Here is a 22,532-nt window from a genome sequence, read left to right as displayed (position 1 = left end):
AAATATGTAATATTTATTAGACTATTAACTGTAGTAATATCGAAAATGAGCATTACATGATCCCTTTAAGTGACGCACACAAAACAAAATCTTCATGTGCTTTGTCACACGAAACCGCAGCGCACAATACAATACTTTATCAAACTGAACCGGAGAACTTTCAAGGCCATCCCTCTAAGTGCAGCGTAATGAATCACAGTATAATAATTACTGACAGTCAGAAATTATGGCTGTAGTAAAATAGGCCAAATAGGACTTAATTGGAAAAGTGGGAAATTAAAATGAGAGGCAGAGGATTGAGTGTGTGCCACCGAGAGGACAAGAGAGGATAGTCGGCAGAACCTCAATTAGGAAGGTAGTTTCATCAACTCCGGAGACTGTAACGCAACAGAGAAGTGAATACTTCACCCACCAGGGGGGCTTTAAGGATATCTGCAGGAATACATACCAAATATTAAGGTACATGCATATCTACACGGAAGGCAGATTTTAAACAGCACTGGTACACAACCTGGAAACAGTTTTAATTGCTAGATTTGTAAGACATACGAAGAAAATAAAAGTTTTTTATGAGCAAAGAAACTCTTCTAAATAAATAGTTCTTGACAAGAGACATACAGTGTAATAAGGAGCTTACTAAAGAGCATATCAAGGTAGCAGCAGAATAAACACCTTGCCTCAGTCTTACACAAACCATAGTCGCAGACCTTATGTGGCCTGAATCAAAATAGTCTTTCACCTTGACAAACGTTTGGCTCTATTCATGGCGGCTGCACCAGTAATTTCAATCCAACACTGGCTGGGAGCCAAAGTGGTCAGGTGCTGGTAGCTTAAGTTCATCCTGAAAGCACAGCCGGTGTGACCCACTTGCTGGCGCAAGGATTTTTTTCAGTTCTCTTTTCTATTTGGCTCTCTGCGATGACAATTGGTCTGGGCAGTGATGAAGACACAAAGAGAGGGAGTGAGCGAAACAGCTAGTTATAGAGCTGTTTATTATTTCACCAAGCAGCTGCTGCCAGCAGATGTTAACCCCCCTGACCACAGGGCAAGTTTTAGAAACATCCACTTGAGTAGGCTTCCAGGGATCCAGCCAGTAAGAGCTTCACAACAGGGAGCCACAGTAATGTCTCAAATTTGGGACTCGAGAAACTCTGAAGAAATGACGAGTGACACTACTGCTACTCAACCTGTTCAAAAAAATATGATGTGATGCACCAGAAAGCGGAGAACTGCATCTACTTTGGTCATAATTTGACTAGGAAACTTCTTTATTAAACATTTCATGCCCAGCAATTGTCTAAAAATAACTGCAAGTTGCATTTTAATAGCAGATGCAGCCTGGTTCTGAATCCTTCAGGGTGGAAATTGTTCAATTTGGCAGAAAGCTGCTTATGATGAGATTTATACATCACTGATTCAGCTGCAGAAACTAGTTTAACCACCATTGTTTTTATTAAGTTTTAGCATTTAGCAAAAATGTCATTTCAAGTTAAAGTTGTGCCATTCAGCTGCAAACAACCCATTTCAAAAGGTCAAAGTTTTACTTTGAAGGTGAAGTCTCAGTCCCAGTCTCAGTGTTGCAGACAAGTGGGAGTGTTCTCTACTAAGAACCTCAGGTGTCTGCTTCAATTTGTTAGAAAACAAAGCCCTTGCAAGGAGGATTTTGATGCAATAGTTTAGACCTCTTTCTTTGCTCTGCAACTTATTCGGGAATAAAGATTTTTCCCAGATGGTGACCAGCGGTTGCGAGGGGTTGTCAGCCAGTCTTTAAGCCTGTGTGACTGAGAGCTAACTTGTGCATAAAGAATATCTGACCAGTTCTGAGTGAACAGAAGAGCTAAATTGGACAGTTACCCCAAATTTATCATTTCCCTGCAACTTCAAACCACATAAACTTTTTGCAACTAAGTTTATTTGAGACAAATATTTGTTGCCAATTTTTTCCCCTACAATATTTTTGTGATCGTTGAAACTCGTTGAAATTTATGCACAGGCAAGGTGAAACAATCGGAAAAAACAAAACACTCCGTTCACAGGGAGATGATGAATATGAAATGAGAAAGAATTGGGATTTTTAAAAAGTAAACAAAAAAAACCTCATAATGATGTTAATAATCCCTGTGTGTGTGTCAGATGTCATTTTGAGATTTTTCCCACATTTGAAAAAGCAGAGATTTGATTTTGTCTTAAAATTTCCTACATTTAGCTGGCATTTTGTAGACCTTTTAAAATTTATAATAGAAAAGAATACAGATCAGAGACTTGGACAAGGTAAGTATTGCTTTTTTTATGACATCATCAAGTTGATCTGCTGTAAAGAGTGAGCAGTCATCATGCTCTAAAGATCTGAAGAGCTCTCTTAGCCCTTCAGGGAAAAAAAAAAGTCATGGATGTTTAAAAAGATTCAAATTATTAGTTAATTTTCAAAATCATTCCACTGTAAGATGAAGCATCTGCGTCAGATATAGATTTCAAATCGCTGTCAGTCTGTCAAAGACACACACACTCAAACACCTGTTGGAGTCAAAGTGCATGGAAAATCTTCACTGTCCATAAAGAATATTGAAGTGTGTCAACAAAAGTCCGACTAAATAAATAAAGAAATCCCTGCATGTGTATCTTTGTGTCTGGATGAAACATAAAATGATATAACATTAATGTAATTCACACGATCAGTGCAAAGACAGCTGTGCCCCATCAAAACTGGACTGGAGAACAACACTAAAGTGTTCCTGAAAGACATCGAACAACGTGGAACTCAGTAAGCACTGAAAACTGGAAATTGCTTATCACACCAGTACAAATGCTGTGCATGAACACCATGAGAAAGGTTTTGGCATAAGCCCTATCTCTCAGAGGTTCTGGGTGATTGAGGTGTAAGGTAATTTGAGTTTGGATAATCCCACACAGTCAGTGTGAAGTCTGGATGAGTAATTTGATGATACTGAAGTAGGTGCAATCAGCAGCGCTGGAGGGCAAGTAAATAGGCAGATTTAAAACAGGCACTAGTCTAATCCTTTGCTGTGGATAGATGAATCAAAGAGCTGTTGTCACAGTAACAATTCACATATTTGGCACAGACCGCTCGCTGCTTTTTGAGAAAAGAACCTCAAGAGTTTGTTTGCTGGAGAATGGTGGTAGAAATGTTACGGTTTCGTCATTGCCTCAGGGACGGCGAGGATTGCACTGATTCAACTATGAATTCTGCACTGCAGCAGTTTTCTTGAAGATAATATGAGGTCATCTGTTTGAAAGTTGAACCCGAAGATGACTTTTCAAGAGGATAAATACCGATCTAAGCGATTTAACAAATGCATTAGGGCATGGCTTGAATGAAGAAAGAGAGGGTTATAGAATGACCTGGTAAAAACCCAAAACTGCATTTCATTAAAATACTCTCAGGGTTTTTTGAAAAAGGCAGAATGTGAGAGAAAACCTGAGGAGATGTCAGAAAAGTCAACAATTAACACACATTTTCTGTCATGGCTGTGTTTACAAGATGACTCGGTGTTCTCCCGTAACTGACAACCGAAGGAACCGCGATTATTATAACTGGATGTACTGTGTGATAATTTGATTGACCTCAATTTATGCACTTGACAGCTGAGTTATTCAATGCTAAAATTTGCATTTACCAAACATTTCAGTATATATTTAAAAATGTTTGCAAGTAATTATATTCGTAAAATGACAAAGACACACTTTTATAAATTTAGTTAGAGAATTGGGATACCACAGATATTTGGTGTGGATCTGATACCAAATAAATACGTGGCTAATATTGCCAAAACTGATACAGGTACTATTAACTTGTGCAGGCAGTTTATGTAGGGGAGAGCAGTGGGTCATGACTCGCTGTGCTTTTTGTTTTCCACAATAATGACATAATATAAAAAAAAAAACTCTGCCTGTCTCTAAAGCACTTTGGGTTAGCTTCTATTGTCTAAATGTGCTGGTGGCTATAAATAAAATAGATGTGGCAGTCAACCTTCAGAAGGTTAAACCCCCCGAATATAACACATTTCAGTGGCTACATACTGAACTTAGAGGACAGAAACAAAGTATCGATTCTATCCTGCTTTATTTGATACCAATGCCAATGTTGATATTGATGATCTCAATATTTGTATCGATCCGCCCTCTTCTAAAATCAGTACTTGTATTTTTTGCTATCTATCTATCTATCTATCTATCTATCTATCTATCTATCTATCTATCTATCTATCTATCTATCTATCTATCTATCTATCTATCTATCTATCTATCTATCTATCTATCTATCTATCTATCTATCTATCTATCTATCTATCTATCTTCTTTTTTTTTTTACAGAGCTAACAGAAAGACAATCCAGATCATGCCATACCATAATCTTCTATTACAATAAGGATTTTGGGATTCAGAGTTCACAGACACCACACAATATTTTCATTTTCAGAGGCAAATAGAGGCTTTGGAGTATTAAAATAGGTGTGAGAGTAGTGGAAGGAGTAGATGGATGGATACAGGCAAAATGATTCAAGCCAGGTGAAATGCATCAAATTAGAGAAGATAAGGGGAGAATAAGAGAAATTGAGCTATTAAAATGGGAGCATGACTCTGAGAGGGGGAGGGGGGGGCAGAAGAAAGAGAGAGAGGGGGAGAGAGAGGAGCACTTACATAGACTAGAGAAAGGAAGATGAATAGACGTAGGGATGAACAGAAGGAAAGAGAGGGGATGGAAGACAGAAAGCTGGAAAAGGGAGAGAGAGCGAGCGATAGCGAAAGCAGGTGTAAGATTCATGGAGAGCACTTATCCCGAAATATATATGAATCTGTGGCAGGAAATGAGACAGATGCAGAGGAGAGAGGAAGAAATAATGGCAGGGAGAGAGCTGCCAGGTTAGAATGACTCTTGCTCAGAGAAGTTGCCTTGGAAAGTTTGGTGGTAATGGTGATGGATTTGGAGGAAGAAGGATGGGTGTTGGGGGCCATGGCAACGGATGCTGAAGATGGTGATGATGGTGTGTGTGTGCTGGTGGTGGTGGGGGGGATGTCTCTATCTTCCTTGGCCCTCTAATAGCCCTTCATCAGAGCCGTCCAGCACTGACAAGACTAATTGCAGCACCTTGCAGCAAGGACCATTTTTACTCTAATTGTAGTGAAGCTGAGATGGAAGTTATTCAGAAGGGTCACGTGGTTGGATGGAGGCAGATGCGCATCCAACACCTGTATTCATCCACCTTTGCATGGCTTGCATCTCGCGCTGTGCGAGAGAGGGCAGCCTGTCCAAAGGTATAATTAGCTGACAGGTGAATTATGACTGCCAGCCTGTGCTTATGTGGGTGAATGCTAACTGCACATTTGTCAATGACTGTGTGCCCTCTCTATTGGACTTATTGGAAACTTTGAGCAGTAGTACATCAGGAAATTCACACACTCGAGCTTTAAGTTGCGATTCTGCCCTGCTAGCAACACAAAAGTCAAGGGCATTGTGATTTTTAGTATTTGCAAAGCTAAGCTAAAACATTTCTCCTGGTTAACACCAAGCAACTAGTCAACCTTAGCTTAAGTAGTCCCAAGCCTAACTACAAAGAAGGGTGATACCTACAGTAAGACTGAGGAGAGAACAAGCACACTGACACAGTAAAATCAGCTTAGTCCAACTAAACCTGTGATGCTCATTTTCACCTGGAGGCTTCCTTCTATCTAAGCTGCAGGAGAGATCGCCATGTGCAAAACAAACACAAAAATTAAACTGGTTACACCCATTCATTACTCAGTGCTCCATCATCGCAGTCAGGTTCAACAGTAAAAGATGTAAATTTTTATGTTAGCAAGACAAGATATGGTCTAATTACAATCATTAAAAAAGACAATGAGACAATGATAATCAGTAAATTCTAGGTTAGGTGTCTAGTCATTGCAGGAGCACACCTGCACTCGCAGCCCCTACCTCTAACCCACAGTGTGCTAGGCAGATGAGCTCTTCCCCACTTAGTGCTGCAGCTGCAGGGCACATAGTGGTCTTTACTTTATCTGAGCCTTGAGTTTCTTCCTCATCATCAAAAGTATTTGTTTAGTTTTTACACCGACTTCGGCTCTAGAAATTTAGACAGTTTCATAATATAACCTGTTTAATTATCTTTTTTTGGGTTAATCTTTAAGTTTTATTTATGGTCAACACTGTTGTCTTGCAGCAATGCGAAGGTCATGTCTTCAAATCTGCTGGTCAGCTGGGGCTTTCCTATGTGGGGTTTGCATGTTCCCGCTCTGCCAGATGTTCTGGTGTCCTCCTCTAGTCCAGAAACACAACTGTCACGTTAATTTGAAATTGTCACTGGGTGTTTATGTGAGTATGTGGTTGTCTCTCTGTGTTAGGTAGCGTTTAGTCCCCCCGTGATGCTGAATGGTTAATTTGTTAAGAAGATGGATGGATGGATGGATGGATGGATGGATGGATGATGGATGGATGATGGATGGATGGATGGATGGATGGATGATGGATGGATGATGGATGGATGATGGATGGATGATGGATGGATGGATGGATGATGGATGGATGGATGGATGGATGGATGGATGGATGGATGGATGGATGATGGATGGATGGATGGATGGATGGATGGATGGATGGATGATGGATGGATGATGGATGGATGGATGGATGATGGATGGATGGATGGATGGATGGATGGATGGATGGATGGATGATGGATGGATGGATGGATGGATGGATGGATGGATGGATGATGGATGGATGATGGATGGATGGATGGATGATGGATGGATGGATGGATGGATGGATGGATGGATGGATGATGGATGGATGGATGGATGGATGATGGATGGATGGATGGATGATGGATGGATGGATGGATGGATGGATGGATGGATGGATGGATGGATGTTATTCCAGTGCTGAATAACCAAAGTTTGCACTTCAGGAAAAGGTCTTCGTCCATGCTGATACAGCTTACTTGGCATGTTTGTTAATATAGAGAATACAGAGGATGAAAATGAGCTTTGTCAACATTTCCTGAACATTTTGTAAGAGTGCTACCCTTTTACCTTATTCAGTTTTGGAACTATCTGACTTTGCTTAATCACCATAAATAAATTAAATGGAAAGGCACATCCTTTGAAAAGTATATTTATTGGCTGGGGACAAATGGAGGCGATGCTAACTTGGACTGCCCCCTCTGCTGTGCAGCTAGTTGCAGCAGTGTATATCTATGGGCCAGTAAAGATCTCGAAACTGTTTTAACTACAACAGCAGTTTGAAACATGGATTTTCGTTTTCAACTATCTTAGCATCCACCTGAAAATCATCAGGGTTATTTCCTCTGCCTTTGAAGAGCTCCTCTAGAGCAATATAACCATATATTGTACAACTCTTCACAAGCTGAGTGGTACTCTATACACTGAGCCAACCTGTACACCATATGAAAAAAAATCAGTGGATTTCTCCTTTAATATGTTCGAGCCATCCTTGACCATAAAAATGATTTAGCTCCATAATAAACCATAAAGACAGAGTATTATTTCAATCCTGTCTCTCTTATCAAAACACAATGGGCACCCCGAGTGCATTTCCTACCTCGTGTAAGCATCTGCAAATCCAGTTTTTATAACAACATCTTTTCTCAGCACAGAAATCCAAGACATATTTTCCATTTAAATACCAACCGCTTGCTTTGCGATGCCTCATTTAAATGAGCCTCCCACCTGTGCACCGTGCGCTCTGCACCTGGCACCGAAATATCACACAGATACACAAAGTGAATTCCAAGGTCAGGAAATTAAAACAGTGAGGGCTCTGCATGTGTTGGTTATTGCACTGGGCCCTTAGAGTCAAAACACTGGTCCTCCCGTAGACGTCCTTATTCCAAAAAGGCAGGCTCTTTCAGGAATTTAAGAATGGTGGACCCGACACACACAGACCCACACAGACACTTCATGCACACAGACCACCCTGAATCTTGATGACTGTCTGGACTGTGTGGTACTTTGCAGGACAGCCTTGACCAGCGAGATTTTACCAGCACTCAGCAGTCCAGTGAGCAGGACTGGGAACTGACCCAACAACAGGGAGGTGTCACGGGCTGGATGTGCTGCAGATATTAATGATTAGCTGCTATCATACCAGTGGGAACTCAATGTGGTTTTGACTGAAGAAACTGTTGCTCTGGGTTTTTGAAAGTGACATTTTGTACACTGTTTAGTCAAAACAGCCTCTGATAAACAGTCAGTAAAGTAACTAAAGTGACAGAACGGGAAATGGATGAAAGGTGCGAAGCGGGATGAGATGAGACAGGAAGGATAAGAGGGGAAGGGATAAAAGTGTGACAGCAGAGAGAAAGACCGAAGAGATAAGGGATGAAGGCTCCGAATGGAGACAGACAGATGAAAGGATTAGCGAGTAGCATGGATGACAGAATGAAGTAAGAGAGGTAAAGTGGAATGAGAAAATAAGGGGAGAAGTGACACGAGTATGAGGGGCAAAAGGGAAGTGAAAGGGGAGTGATGTACTTGGAAATAGAAAAAAAGGGAAAGGGTAAACTAGGGTGAAAAGGGTTACAAAAACTGAATACTCACAACTCAACACGGAGCAAACGTTTTAACAGGTAAGGACTATGAAATCAGCTTGGGGTTACTGATTAACTTGAACATTATGGACTGCATTAACTGGATGAAAACAGTTGTCAAAAGCAACTTTTTTTTATGACAAATGGTGATTTTCACATGTCTGCATGACTACAAAGCCTCCTACTTTGTATGCAATGCCAAATACATTGCACAGACACACAAATGCATATAAGCGAAACTGTAATGGGGAGGCTTGTGTCAAATCTGGCAGCAGGTGTCCACCACCTGAGGTCAGGTACACAGGGCCAGATGGTTACTTACTTTTCAGAGTAGAACCAGCCCTTTGGCAACAACTCTTCAAAAGAAAACCAGGTTTTGTTCTTTGTGACCACATAGTGCGGGAAATTAGTGTACTCCTGAAACACTTTCACTAATGTTTGATAAAAACTTTAATTTCGGTGCCAATGTTCAGTTTGTTGGACAAATAAGCAGCGGGGAAGTTGGATATTATTCTGCGTGTACTTACAACCGTGGTGAGTGAGAATTTGTCCTTTTTTAGTGGTAGATATGAGCAAACTCAGGTTGCTCTCTATGATGCCAAGTTATTAAAAGAGGGAGACAATCAACAATCTCAGAAATGTGATAAAGAACAGTAACACAATATATAAGACACATCACTACTCTTGTTTTGAGCCTTGAATTCAGCTCATTAGCTGTCTCCATCTTTGTGTTTGGAACCTGAATCAGACAAGTTAGTCTACAGTAGGGCTGCACGATATTAGGAAAACCTGCGATGTGCGATAACTGTGATCAATACTGCGATAACGATATGACTTGCGATAAAATAAATAGCAAAAAAAAAACAAAAAACAAATACATAATTTCCGTTTTACTGCACAGTTTTATTTAATGAAAGCTGCTGTATTAGCAGTGTAACAACAAAGTGCAGTCAAACATTGAAACATTGCCCCCATAAAAAAATTTCTGAGGCTTGAATTCTGAAAGACATCCTTCCCGGTCTCTATAATTAGTTTTAAATAAACATAACTTAAATTATACTGCAAATTATCTCTATGCAGTTGTTCATCATTTTACCACTCACCAAGTAGTTATGATGCAAGTCAAAACTGGAGTGGAAACTTTACTAGATTAAACTATAGGTAAGAACTTGTCTGCTGTGGGAACACACCAAAGAACAATTGTCTACCTTTGTGGTCGTACTGGCCAAGACTAATATTATCAACAATTAAGAACAATGTAGGTAGTGTGTTTTTGTAATTTTTTGAAAAAAAAAAAAGGTTTCTCTATCTTGCATTCATCCTTCCTGAGTGAATGTTTTTTATGGCAAGTTCTTGTTAAGGAAAACCAACATGTTTACTCTCCAAGGTTTTAAACATGTGCGCTGACATGTTACTATGTTTCCTGATGTACTAAAAAGTCTCTCTGAAGGTGAGCTACTTGCAGGTATGCAGAGATACTTCCTTGCAAGCTTGCTTAGCTGTGGGAATGTCATTTTGTGGAGTTTCCACCATGCCAAGGGGTCTTCCTCACTGTCTATGGCCGTGGATAGCAAGTAGCTGTTAAGCTCAGCTTCAACAGCTTGTGAGAGATGCATAAAAGAGGAGGTAGGGATTGGAGCTGCCTTGAAGAAACTGCCCAGGGACTTTTTTGCCTTCTTCAGGGGACGACTGGGTGGATCATCTGTCTGGGCCTCTGGTTCAGCGGAGCTTCTCTCCTGGAACAGAAAGCAGATTATAAGAAAAGTAAACATTTTGGACTAAATATGAATTGAAAGGTTTTATATATAAGCATGCATGAATACCTTCTGTGCCACTGCTTCCATTTCTGACATCACTCTGGTCTTGATGTCTGAGACTCGATCAGTGCTGGTGTAGCTGACTTTAAATCTGGGATCCATGAAGCACGCCATGTCCATAAGTTCCTGGGTAGCTGGATTTTCATATTTAGTAATCAGGTACTCGAGGATTTTCTTCTTAATTGATTTTGTCAAATCACTGTCTTCTTCCTTCTCTGCAAGCACCGACGTCTTCATCAGATGAAGGACTGGTTTTACATATGAAACACTAACGTAGCTCTCACCAGACAGGGCATCTGTAAAGTCTTGCAGGGGGTGTAATGCCTGGTTGACAGACTCCAGTACCTCAAGATCCTGCCAAGTAGGAATCAAGTGTCTTGATTTCTTGTCTGCTGAGATGACATCAGAAATGGCCCGCTGCTGCTCCAGGACTCTCTCAATCATCTTCTGCCTGGAACCCCACCTGGTTGGGCATTCTGTGATCAGTGTGTGCTCTGGGAGGTTGAGCTTCTGCTGTGCTTTTTTCAGAGCCATCTTTGCTTTCCAGCTGTGGCAAAAATGTCCAACTAACTTTTTGCAAAGTCCAATGGCTCGGGCAATGCGGGCATCATCTTTGATAGAATTTTCTGGAGAAATAAGAGGAAACAAAAAAACTGTCATGTTTAAAACCTTTTTTAAAAAAAAAAAAACTAATTGAAATTTATAACTAAAGTTGTCTAAAAAGGTAACATTATCCTTATCAATATCAATTTGATAATAATGTATAGCACATTTTCATTGCTAAAAAGATCTGCCTTGAATAAAACTTACCGATTGCAAGGTGCAGCCTGTGTCCAAAACACTGAAGTCTGACCCAGTTGTTTAGCTCCGTGGCTCTCACAACATTGGCACCGTTGTCTGTGGTGATGCACACTTGTCGATCTTCTTTAAGATCCCAGCTGGCTAACACCTCACGTAATACATGGGCTATATTTTCACTAGTGTGGGAGTCTGGAAAATACACAGTCTCTAGACACCGTGTTTTCAGTTCAAAGTCTTCGGTGAGGAAGTGCACTGTGAAACTCATATATGGTTCCGTTGTACGACTTGACCATAGGTCTGTAGTGCTTGCGTAGTTTTCAGCTTGGCTCAGTTCAAACGTGACGGTCCTGCGGCATGTTTCGTACATTTGTGGAATGGCGACATGTGAAAAGTAGTTTCGTGAGGGGATGCGGTATCTCTGGTCCACTTTATGTATCAGACTGGTGAAGCCCTCTCTGCTAACTGTATTTATAGGCATCATGTCTTTAGCCAAAAAATGTGTAATGGCCTCTGTTATTTCTTTGTACCGCTTCGACGTTTTCTCATAAGGAATTCCACTTGAAAAACTCTGATACAGAGACGGCTGTTGGACTGCTGCGCTCTTTGTCTTAACATTAGCAACCTTTGTTTGGCTAGCCCTATCTTTCTGGAACTCTTCAAACAGTTCTCTGTGGTTGTATTGAAGATGATGGTGGAGATTAGTCGTGTTTCCTCTGGTGGTTGCCACGAGTGTTCGGCAAGTTTTGCAGAGTACCTGTGTTTGGAGAACGTCGTCTTTATCAAATCCAAAGTACCTCCAAATAAGTGAGGTACTATTTTTTTTTTAGCCACGAGTTCAGTAGCATTCTCGTCACGCGTCTCGCCCTCAGCCTTTACAACTCTGACTCGTTGCTGCAGCGTTGTTCGCGCCCGACCTGCGTAGGAGGCGGGCCTCTAATCCATTTGATTGGTTAATGCCGTGAAGGGCTCTATTCGACTGGTCAAATGTGTAAATGGATTTCTTTGATTGGTAAATTCTTTACAGCACGTGTGTAAACATTTTAAGGTACCCAATTATCGCAGTTTACGCCGTCTTTTGCGATGGGCCCATCGCGCAGGCTGATATCGCGATGACAATAAATTTTCGATTTATCGTGCAGCCCTAGTCTACAGTCACAAACGGCTACAGAACAATTGTTAATCACCAGAAAAGTGTGTATTCCCCACCCAGTGTGAGTGATTGCCAGATGTGGGGAGCAGTCACAACATGAAATTGTTTGGAAAGAGTTATGGGGTACTGCGCTGACAACCTCTGTGGGACTGGACTGGTTGCTAGCAGATAGCTGTGTAGGCTCACACCCATCTATCAGAATCAGAATCAGAATCAGAATACTTTATTGATCCCTGGGGGAAATTATTTTTTGTTCTATGGGCTAAGTGATGGTGACACTGAGAAACGTGTAATGCAAACTGGAGATGAGGACTGTTGTTGTTTTCAGGGTAAGGCACAATGTTTACTTTGAAGGCAAACGTTGTCTAGTTCAGCGGTCCCCAACCTTTTTTGCGTCACGGACCGGTTTATGTCTGACAATATTTTCACGGATCAGCCTTTAAGGTGTCACGGATAAATACAACAAAATAAAACCAGTATTGGTACCGAAAAAAGAAGATTTATTCATAACTCATGGGAAAAGACCCAGGGAAACCAAGTTAACAATAAAAACGATAAAAAACAAACACACATAAAACCCTGAAAACCATAAATTTCACACCCAAGCCTCAACTATTGCGGCCTGGTAACAAATGACTCATGGAGTGGTACCTGTCTGTGGCCTGGGGGTTGGGGACCACTGGTCTAGTTTGTGTCACATGTTATCAAGATCCACCATCTCCTGGTGATTGGTTAGTGGATGCTTGAAAACAAGTGACCAAAGCAATGACAATCACAAGGTTTTTGGTGCAGTGCCCTCTTTGCGGTGAATTTCACCCATTAATGGCCAGCGACCTCCAGGAACCACTCTCCACTCAACTGGTTCCTGGACTACACATATTCCCCTAACCAGCAGAAGTTTTTAGGCAGTCACCAACCAGTCTCTGTCTTTTGTCTTAAAACTTGTGATATGACTTGAGTTAACATTTTCAGATCATAAATCAAGTAAACAGTATATAACTTCTTTATAGACTTCTTTAAAATCAGTCTTCTTTCTTCAATCTGAAGAGTTGAACCCTACTGACTATTATAAATTATGCAGGTTTAATAGTTCTGCATTGGCTTTTTGGAACTGAAGCCTTTGTGCATCCAAATATCTGGCTGCTACTGTATAATGTTGACTGTTGTTGTCTTTTATTGATGCTACAGCCTCCTGGTAATTCAGTACTTTAGGCTCTTTTTAAGTTCCTATTTGAACCAACTGAGTGGACACTCAAGGTTCCCAACACTTAACAGGACAGAGTACCTAAGACAGTTAACTATCGGTGTCACAGTGGTATTTCACCACAAAAATAAAACCTGCAGTAATACTGAAAAGGAAATTTTAAAGGATGTGAAAATAGAACACCAGGTAAATAAAGAAAAGTAAAACCTGGGAAGTTCAAGAGATTTTTATATGGCTTTGTTGTACAACCAAACCTCTGTAGTAGTGCAGGCTTCTACTAACCCACCGCTGGAATCAAAGACACAACGCATGGAAACAAAGAAATGCATGACAATATAGAGGGGGAAAAAACCCATCTCTTCATTCTTTGTGTATAGCAACCACAAAAAGTTTTTAACTTTTCTCCAAGTTTTTAACTACAGAAAGGAGGCGATGATTTAAGATTGACAATAATAGAAAAGGAACTAGATGAAAAATATTTGATGTTTATGTTCTTTCCAAATAAGACGCGTCAAAGGGGAGTTATTCAGCAGGACGCCAAAGATAAAGGGGTTGAGGGGGATACAGACACTGAGGTTATATGTATCACAGAGTTTAGGGATCAAATGAAAACCCTAATCTCTCTGAAGGGAAAAAAGCAAGGACAAGATTTACAAATATTGTTTATTGTTTTACTGAAAAATATCAAGAAAACATGAGCGACTCCGTTTATGACCAATCTGCAATGCTGAAAAAGAAAATCCTTCATGATCTTGGCTAACTAACTAATGCGGATAAAAGGTTAGTAGAAGGGTTAGTGTTAGGGTTACATTATAGGCAACTGTGGCAACAGTGTTACGGTGTTTACTTGCAAACTCTCGGGTGATAACGTCATGAACTGAAGGCAACATTTCAAATTGCTCCTTAATGCAAGACAAATGTTTATGTTGCTGATATGAAGAAGCGTGCACAGAGGAAAGATGAGAGCAGCTGTTGAACTGGGAAGCTGGGATCGCTTTTAGAGTAAACACAGGTGTATTACACATGTGGCTGACAAGAAGTTAATTTGCGTTTTAAACAATGAAAGCTCACTCACACGGAGAAATTATTATTGTACTGAGAAGGAGTACGTGAGTCTGCGAAGTAAGCTAAGTTTGATTTAATACACTCTCCATCATTTAATCATGCAAAACCCACAAACACGGCGGTGATTTGTTTGGCTGTCAGTTTGTTCCATTTCTAATGTGAGCCAGACTGTCAGGAGAATGGATCAAGCTCTGTTTTGGTTTTAAACCATTAATCCTGGCCTGTCTTTGTGCTTTCACCTTGATTTACAAGACAGAAACCAAACCGGCTTCAGTTTGAGCTCTTCTAGGCTCTAACCTTTAGCCGCTACGTAGAACAGAAGAGTTTCTGGTCCCTATACAAGCTCTTTGACAAACTTTCATGTTAGTCATGTGTTCATTCTATAGATTTTATCTCTGTTGATGACTGTGGGAGTTTTTTTGTCCTCGTGTAGCAGAGTTGTTATACTGCTTTACTCTTTTTTTTGTCACCTCTGCTTTCCCACGCTGTCAAACTGTCCTTATCCTCAATTCTGTCATCATCGCTCTGATCCAGTAATCTTCATTTTGCCTTCTCTGAGCCAATCAGTCTCTGTTCCACGTTCAGAACTCGTTGCTATTTTGTCATTCTGCCTGTCAGGCTGATATACAATCATCCTCTTCCCAATCTCCCCCTCATCCTAAATATTTCCATCAAAAGTCTCCAAGTAGTGGTTCCCTACGTCAACAACGTCTATAGACTCTGGAGTCATGTTCTTGCTATGCTGGTTCATCACTTTAAATTTCAAAAAAATATTTTTTACTCTCAAATTTTCACTACTTAGTAAAGTAGCACAATGATAGCTCAACACAGTTATTGTTAGCAGTTTCAAACAATGTAAAATGATATCATGTCATCGTCCCTTCGATAAACAATGACTATACCATTGTTTTGGCTAAGGATGCAAAATATGGACAGGATATGGATCAGGTGCCTTAAACCTGTTTTCTTTGCAATGGTCAGTAGGGGACTATGTTTCGCAGGAACCAATCCCAGCTGCTGAGTGGTGGGCAACAGGTAGGATACACCCTGGACAAATCACCAGTCTATCGCAGGGATAACACAGACAGACAAACTACCATTTGCACTCACCTTCACACCTATGGGCAATTTAGACTAATTTTAAACTAATTCTCTAACCCCACTAACTGCATGGCTTTAGGCTGTGGGAGGAACCGGAGAGAATCCATGGATGGTGGATTCAAACCCCAGACATTCTTGCTATGAGTCAACGTTGCTAACGACTACATCGGTGTGGTCCAGTTGTATGAAAGTGTATAGGAAAACAGACTTTGACTCCTTTGCTCTATATGGCTTATAGTGATGAGTATAGGGCCTCACCATAGAGGCAAAAGTATGTTAAGATTTGCTTTACTGTGTGGTCAGCAAGTTCCATGACAATCCATCAGGCTCTCAGTCAACTTTTCCATGACATCTGAATTCAAACAGCTAAAATAGTGAAAACGAACATGCTCAGTTTGAAGCTTAACAACAGGATGTCAGTAACCAAGGGGCTACATTATGTCTAGTTTTATATAGATAATCATTAATGACTTTTTTACTTAGCCAAGCCTTCCAGTAAGCCATGTAGGAACATTTAATGGTCCAGTTCTTTGCATTTAGCTTGCGCCAATGCTGTTTAGCCTACTCTACATTTTATGCTTAATATATTGGCTTTAGCACATTATACAGAACATTGATATTGGTAGGATATCCTCCACAATACAACTGCAAACACTCAAGAAAGCTGTTGTGGTTTCAGAGCTGTAGTACTCACTCTCATTCTTCTCCTCACCGGGCCTCACCACCAGCATTGTGGACGTTGTGGAAGTATTTCTTCAAATATGTAGTAGAATTCCTCAGCAGCTGACAGGCACGAAATACTGCAAATTCTTCCACAAAATAAATATTCTCGCTGACCTCAACATGCTCAGTGATGCAACCATAGGATTGCATATATTCCACTCATGCTGCAGTCTCTGGGGTTTGAAAATGAAGCTGTTGCAGAAATGCAAAAAACTGCAGTTCTAATGTCCGGTTAAGACTTGTTCCAAAACGGTGGCACAATGGTGGAGAAATTAGGACTATCACACCACACCCGAAGAAGCTTCCTGGTTTGTTTGTTTGTCTTGCACATGTTAAACTGGGGAGCTAAAGTGCATTAGAAAGCAACAATGCAAAACATTGTTTTGGCTTCTATGGACAGATTCCTCCTTCATAGCAAATGAACAGTGGGTAACTTTTTTTCATGACTCACCCATTTGGATCTCGTAATTCTTAAATTTAAGGACATACCCGGATTCCTCTTTGCCTTCACCTTTCTCTCACCTTTACTAATTCGATTCTCTGAACTTGACTTCCTCACAATGTTTGTGCTGCTGCTGCTTTTTACAGAACACGTTACCCAGCCTGCCCCAAGGCCTTTGCTTAAGATTCTAATATTACATCATCTCAGCAGATATTAATATTCTGAGTCAAAAATCCAACAAGGCAGGAGCCAAAATGCAAATTTGAGGGTTCAAAATGTATATTCCAGAAACCAATGAGTGATGGCACAGTGACTATGTCCATCTTTATATAGATTCTGTGTTTCGACTGCGCTGCTATTTGCTAAGGAGTCGGAGGGAGATTGAATCATTGAGAATTGGTGATTGTATAATTCTGTCACAATGAAAGTGACAGAGAAAAGCAGTATAATATTTACCAGTAATTGAATGATTATTTGAAAAAGCAACTGACCTGATAAAACACGTTACATCACAGTTAGAGCACTTGTTAGACTTTAGCACGTTACTTTGTAAATCTATGTTTTGTCCAATTGCACTAGAATGCAACAAAGAATATCAGGTAAATATAGACAAAAGCCTTCCTCAGCTTAACATTTTGAGCACTATTTACAGTATTTATCTGGACTTTTCTATAATATAGCATGTGACTTTACCAACCGAACCGGACCGAACCATCACTCTCTAATGTCTTAGATACTATAAACCTTTTTGTGCATGTTATATCAGATCGCTATTATTAGATAATTATTACTTTGTTAGTCCTCCCCCACCAGCCTTCCCACTTTGCTCCACTGAGGAGGCAGAAGTAAGACGAGTCACAGTAACTTCAAATTGTCTGTGACAAACAGGGACGAGACAGACAGACGCCGAGATGAGGAAATGAGAACACGCGTTTGACAAGTAAAACTGTCACAAGCCTTCTGGGATTGAGCCTTTTGGCAAATAAAGGTGTGGGAGGGTGTAAACAAGTGTAGCTGAACGGAGAAGCAGTTAAGCACTCAAACAGGCATATTTTAATCACACACGTCGAACATACATTTCATTCATTCCTATACACTCATCCGTCTAGTGTTGCACCTGTGTGCATGTTCACATAAGGAAAGACAACAAAACAGATGGTATACAAAGACTAGTACTCCACAAACCCTAGCAGAGTCAAAAGTGAATAAAAGAACGGGGAAGAAGATACTGAGGAAAAATGGAGGCAAATGAAAGGCGTGCCCATGAATACAAGCGCGCACACACAAGCTCATGAATACACAGAAGTGCCAACAGGTGACAGTGTGATTGATTTATAGATAGATTGGTGGCTGTGTCCCAGCTGTTAGAGACATCTCATCCCGGTGGATGGACTGCAATGCACAAACACAGCTGGGAACAGGCGGAGGCAAACAGGTGATCGGGGCAAAACCCCCCCAAAAAACAGCACAGAAATAAATATCAAGTCACTGTGATAAGAGATGGAAGCCAGGAAAGGGAATGAATTTGAAGGAAGAGGAATCGACTGAGCAATTAGAGGTGGGGGAATGGAACAGAGGGAAGCAAGGAAGAAATAAGTGGCATAAAGGGGATGAATACGATGACTCGATGAGTTAAAAATCGATGGCTTTGTGTATCTCTGTGCAGAGTAGCTATTGTGTGGTTTCACTTGCTTGAGAGTGATGATTAACAAGTATGTGTGTGTTTGCACACGTGACTAAATGAGAGTGGAAGGCCCACATTTGACTGCTCTGTGCAGACTCATATAGACTCAAGTACTGCATGTGCTGTAGCAGGTAACCTGTTTGATCTTTCTGCAGGCCAAGGTCATAGTGGTGTTATGTAGCAGTCTGCGACCCAGCATTTTGAGTTTATTTTGTGTCTGCTTCCTTATGATGTATTAGAGTAATGGTAAGTTCTACTGTTATAAATAGTATGTCTTAGGTCTGTTTATTTACATTTTCATCCATGCTCCCTTGTTTTGTGTCGTTTTCCGTTCCTGTGTAAGTCTCTCTTCCTCTATGTATGATTTTTAGTTATGTCTGTGCCTCGTTCCCCTCATCTCTTTCCATGTTCCTCTCCTTGTGTATCATTCCGTCTCCCCAGTCTGTTATGATTCCCGTTTTATTTTGGCAGCCTCGTATTTTCATGTTCAGTGTGTTTAGTTTTGCTTCCCTTGTGGCATTATGTTCATTTGTGTCAGCTGTGTTCCTCGTGTGTTTCCACTTCTCTGATTAGGGACCTCATCAGTGTGAGGTCGTCATGTTTCCAGGTTTTTTCATGTTCAAGGTTTTGTTCTTTGTCGCTTGTGTTTAGCATTTCATTTTTTCCACTTTAGTTTCCTTTTGTTTTGTACCTTTTCCCAGCCACAAATAAACAGCTCGTCTTTTGTTAAATTATAATTTCGTTCCAAGTGTCTGCATTTGGGTCCTCCTCCTTCCTCCACACGGTCTGCCAGTGCAAACCGTGACACATATGTAGTTACCTAATTTGGGCCAAGCCACACATTGGGTATGATTTTAATAGAAAAGCAAAGAAACACAAAAAGAAACCAAAACTAAAACTCAAAACTGGATAAGTGGAAGGAAATGGATGGATAGAAGCAAGTCCATTGTTTAACCGTTCTGTATAATTAATAAGACATTTAAAATTCACTGAAGTGATCCATATTCATAGGACACTACTGAACATACACTCTAAAAAATATTTTGTTGCCTCAACTTAAAAAAGTAAGGTAACAATTTCCACTCAGCTTTTTAAGTTACAAATTTTGCATATTATTAAGTAAATTCAGCAAGTAATTTTTAGGTTTGGCTAACTCAACTTGTTTAACAAACCAACATGATTTACCTTGACCTCCACAAGCATAATTAAGTTTATTCAACCTAATATTAATTTAAAATTTCTGGTAAAATTAAGTTGAGAAATTACATTAGTTGAGTTACACCAACGAACTTTTTTACATATATCCTACTCACAATTATCCATGCCAATTAGTTTAGGTTTCTATAGTAGCTTTTCTAAAAATCACACAAAGCCATTTCACTTATTCCAATTGATTATTTTATTACAAAACATTTTCAAAGTAATACACTTCTGTGTCAATACAACATAAATGAAACATTACAGCAGCCCTTTAATTATAAATGACTAAAAAAAAAAAAGTACTTCATGTACATTAACATTAACATAAATTGGTATCAACTTGTTCAACTTGTCGCAGAATCAAGGAAATGACAAAAGATTTTAATGTTCAACAACAGAACAATCCAAAGCTAAGATTATATGTATTACAAACTTTTCTCAAAACTACACTCATCTGGGACTGCATACAAAAACGTAAGAGGCACATCGGAATACTACAGTCCAATTCACATTCGTTTCATGACAGAAGTTTGCACTTAACAGACATTACCCGTGGACTGGTTTAAGCCCATCAAGTTCCAGAAATACCTCTAGAGTGTTCTTTACTTGTTTTGGGTAGCTCAGATTGAGAGTGTATATAAGCCCCATCATTAAGGCACACACTCTGGGCACATCAAGGTCTTCCAGGACTGCTGTTCCTTCAATCACAATTTTAGCGACAGCTTTGAGAGACACTGCTGCACGTCTGGTGACTACAATCTTTACCACTTCTTCTGGGAACTGTTGTTCACCATCCTGGCAAGTAGGTAGTTTAAATGGAAACATGTCAGCATTTTATGTGCCATTTAAAAATAAAACACAAAAGAATGCGAGATTCACCTACCAGCTGTTCTCTGAAGAGATCCTCTTCCTTCTCTTTCAGATACACCTTCAGGCAACGGATTGCGACCTCTCTCTTCATTTCCACCGAACTCTGGAGAATAAAAAAAGCAAAACAAAACTTAAACTTACAGTTTATTAGGTGAAAAGTCAAAACTATTACATTTATGTGACTTGCATTGTGCCAAATATTGATTTTAAATATGTTTTTAAAAGAAATAAAGATTTAATCTTTGTAACTTCAATTTAATAATAATAATAATGGATACTTTATTGATCCCCATGGGGAAATTACTTGTTTTTCTCTGCATTTGACCCATTCACTCAGTGAAGCAGTGGGCAGCCCACTAAGCAGGCGCCCGGGGAGCAGTGTGTAGGGACGGTACCTTGCTCAGGGGTACCTCAGGGTAGCCGTTAAGTGGATTTGAACCGCCGACCTTCCGATCATGGGGGGACCACTTTACCTACTGAGCTATCCCTGCCCCAATTTAAACTGTTACACACTGGCCTGCTTTAAATGCCCACTTTGCTAGCAATAGGATAAAGTGACTAAAAGTAAATGTAACCTAAATTTCATCAACAGCACAATTGTGCTTTTGATGAATAGGACCTGAATCAGAGAATGACATGAACTATAACTGTAACTGTAACAACTAATTCATCAATACACCTGCGAGGTACATTATATATACTTTCCAGTTTTAGTAGTAGGTGGGCTAAATGTTTCTCAATTAAATTAGGCAATTCCCCAATTTCTTCATCCTCTTCATTTGCTACATCTTCACACAATGGATTTTCATTATGTTCCTCAAGAGGATCATCTCCTGCATTCAAACGACTGACACACCTCTGTATCAGCTCAGGCTTGAAGTCATCCAATGAGTGAGGAGTGTGTTTTCGGTTCCTATGAGAAGCATATGTTCAAATGAGCAGTTACAATCCCAGTACAGGCAAGGCATAAACAGTCCACCATGGCTATGTTTAAGCCTGTAATGCTTTAAGAGCTCATTCCTTCTTGATGTTTCAAACTTGCAAATTTTGCAAGTCCAATGCATTTTGAAATTTACTGCAACCTTTTGTAATGCAAAGAATTATTGAAGCTTTTGAGTTAACAAGCTATTTTAAGTATAAAACCTTCTCTAAAACACTACAATGCAACACTGAAAAAGATTAATCATAAAGACTGAACAAAATTGAATTTTAAAATTGACATCTACAGACTGCAGTTTAAACTTGTAATAAGGTGTCAAATCCAAATGTGCAAGAGAAATTTCTTTTAAACCATTTAAATACCACTGTGGACATGCCACAATCCCACACTTTACATTATGCTTACAATTACAGAAAGCAAATGCAAGTCGTATGCACACACACACACACACACACACACACACACACACACACACACACACACACACACACACACACACACACACACACACAATAAATATTGTTTTTTGGGTTTTTTTTGCTAGGTCAACCAACTTTAATCTCAGGCAGAATTCCCAGTCGAGCTTAGAACATCAACACAATTGATAGAAATACTTTTAGTCAGGGATAAATTCACCACATTTTACTCTGTCAGTAATTAGTTACCTCACCCGAGACCATCTTGTGGAAACACGAATTTACTCTGACACCATGATAAAAATGCAGGCAGCTACTGACCGGTTAATTTGAACATATACGGGTTCAAATTGAACATGCTCTGCTGTCGACATAGTCTATCAGCTAACCAAATGTACCCTGACAAGTGACATGTTTTAATTGTATCTGTACTCTTTTATTTGTGAGGAACGTTTGCTAGCTAAAAGAAACGGCTAGCTAAACTTAAAAAAACAACAACAACTATACTCTGCTAAATTACGATTAAAACCATCAAATTTCAGTTTTTTTTTA

At 39.9% G+C, this 22,532-nt stretch overlaps 1 protein-coding gene across 1 annotated transcript; it reads right to left on the bottom strand.

Moving 5' to 3' along the window:
* Positions 1-9,837: 9,837 nt before the first annotated feature.
* On the bottom strand, positions 9,838-12,325 carry LOC308404685 (E3 SUMO-protein ligase ZBED1-like). Its single transcript, XM_080894838.1, has 3 exons — positions 11,195-12,325; positions 10,391-11,010; positions 9,838-10,303 (listed from the first exon to the last, which is right to left on the bottom strand). Exons 1-3 carry the CDS (start codon positions 11,664-11,666, stop codon positions 9,908-9,910), a joined length of 1,488 nt encoding a protein of 495 aa, XP_080750964.1. The 5' UTR covers positions 11,667-12,325; the 3' UTR covers positions 9,838-9,907.
* Between the last annotated feature and the right edge of the window lie 10,207 nt (positions 12,326-22,532).

This window comes from Rhamphochromis sp. 'chilingali' (genome assembly GCF_963969265.1).
Source record: "Rhamphochromis sp. 'chilingali' genome assembly, chromosome: 1".
NCBI classification, from domain to species: Eukaryota; Metazoa; Chordata; class Actinopteri; order Cichliformes; family Cichlidae; genus Rhamphochromis; species Rhamphochromis sp. 'chilingali'.
Note: the sequence above shows the minus strand (reverse complement) of the source record. Positions and strands in the feature narration are given on the sequence as shown.

What these genes read in the sequence shown, in the direction of transcription:
- LOC308404685 (XM_080894838.1), bottom strand. Translation starts at nt 11,666, where the DNA reads ATGATGCCTATAAATACAGTTAGCAGAGAGGGCTTCACCAGTCTGATA. An exon ending in CAGGCTGCACCTTGCAATCG is followed by an intron (nt 11,011 to 11,194) that starts GTAAGTTTTATT and finishes TTATTTCTCCAG; the next exon opens with AAAATTCTATCAAAGATGAT. An exon ending in TGGAAGCAGTGGCACAGAAG is followed by an intron (nt 10,304 to 10,390) that starts GTATTCATGCAT and finishes TTTCTGTTCCAG; the next exon opens with GAGAGAAGCTCCGCTGAACC.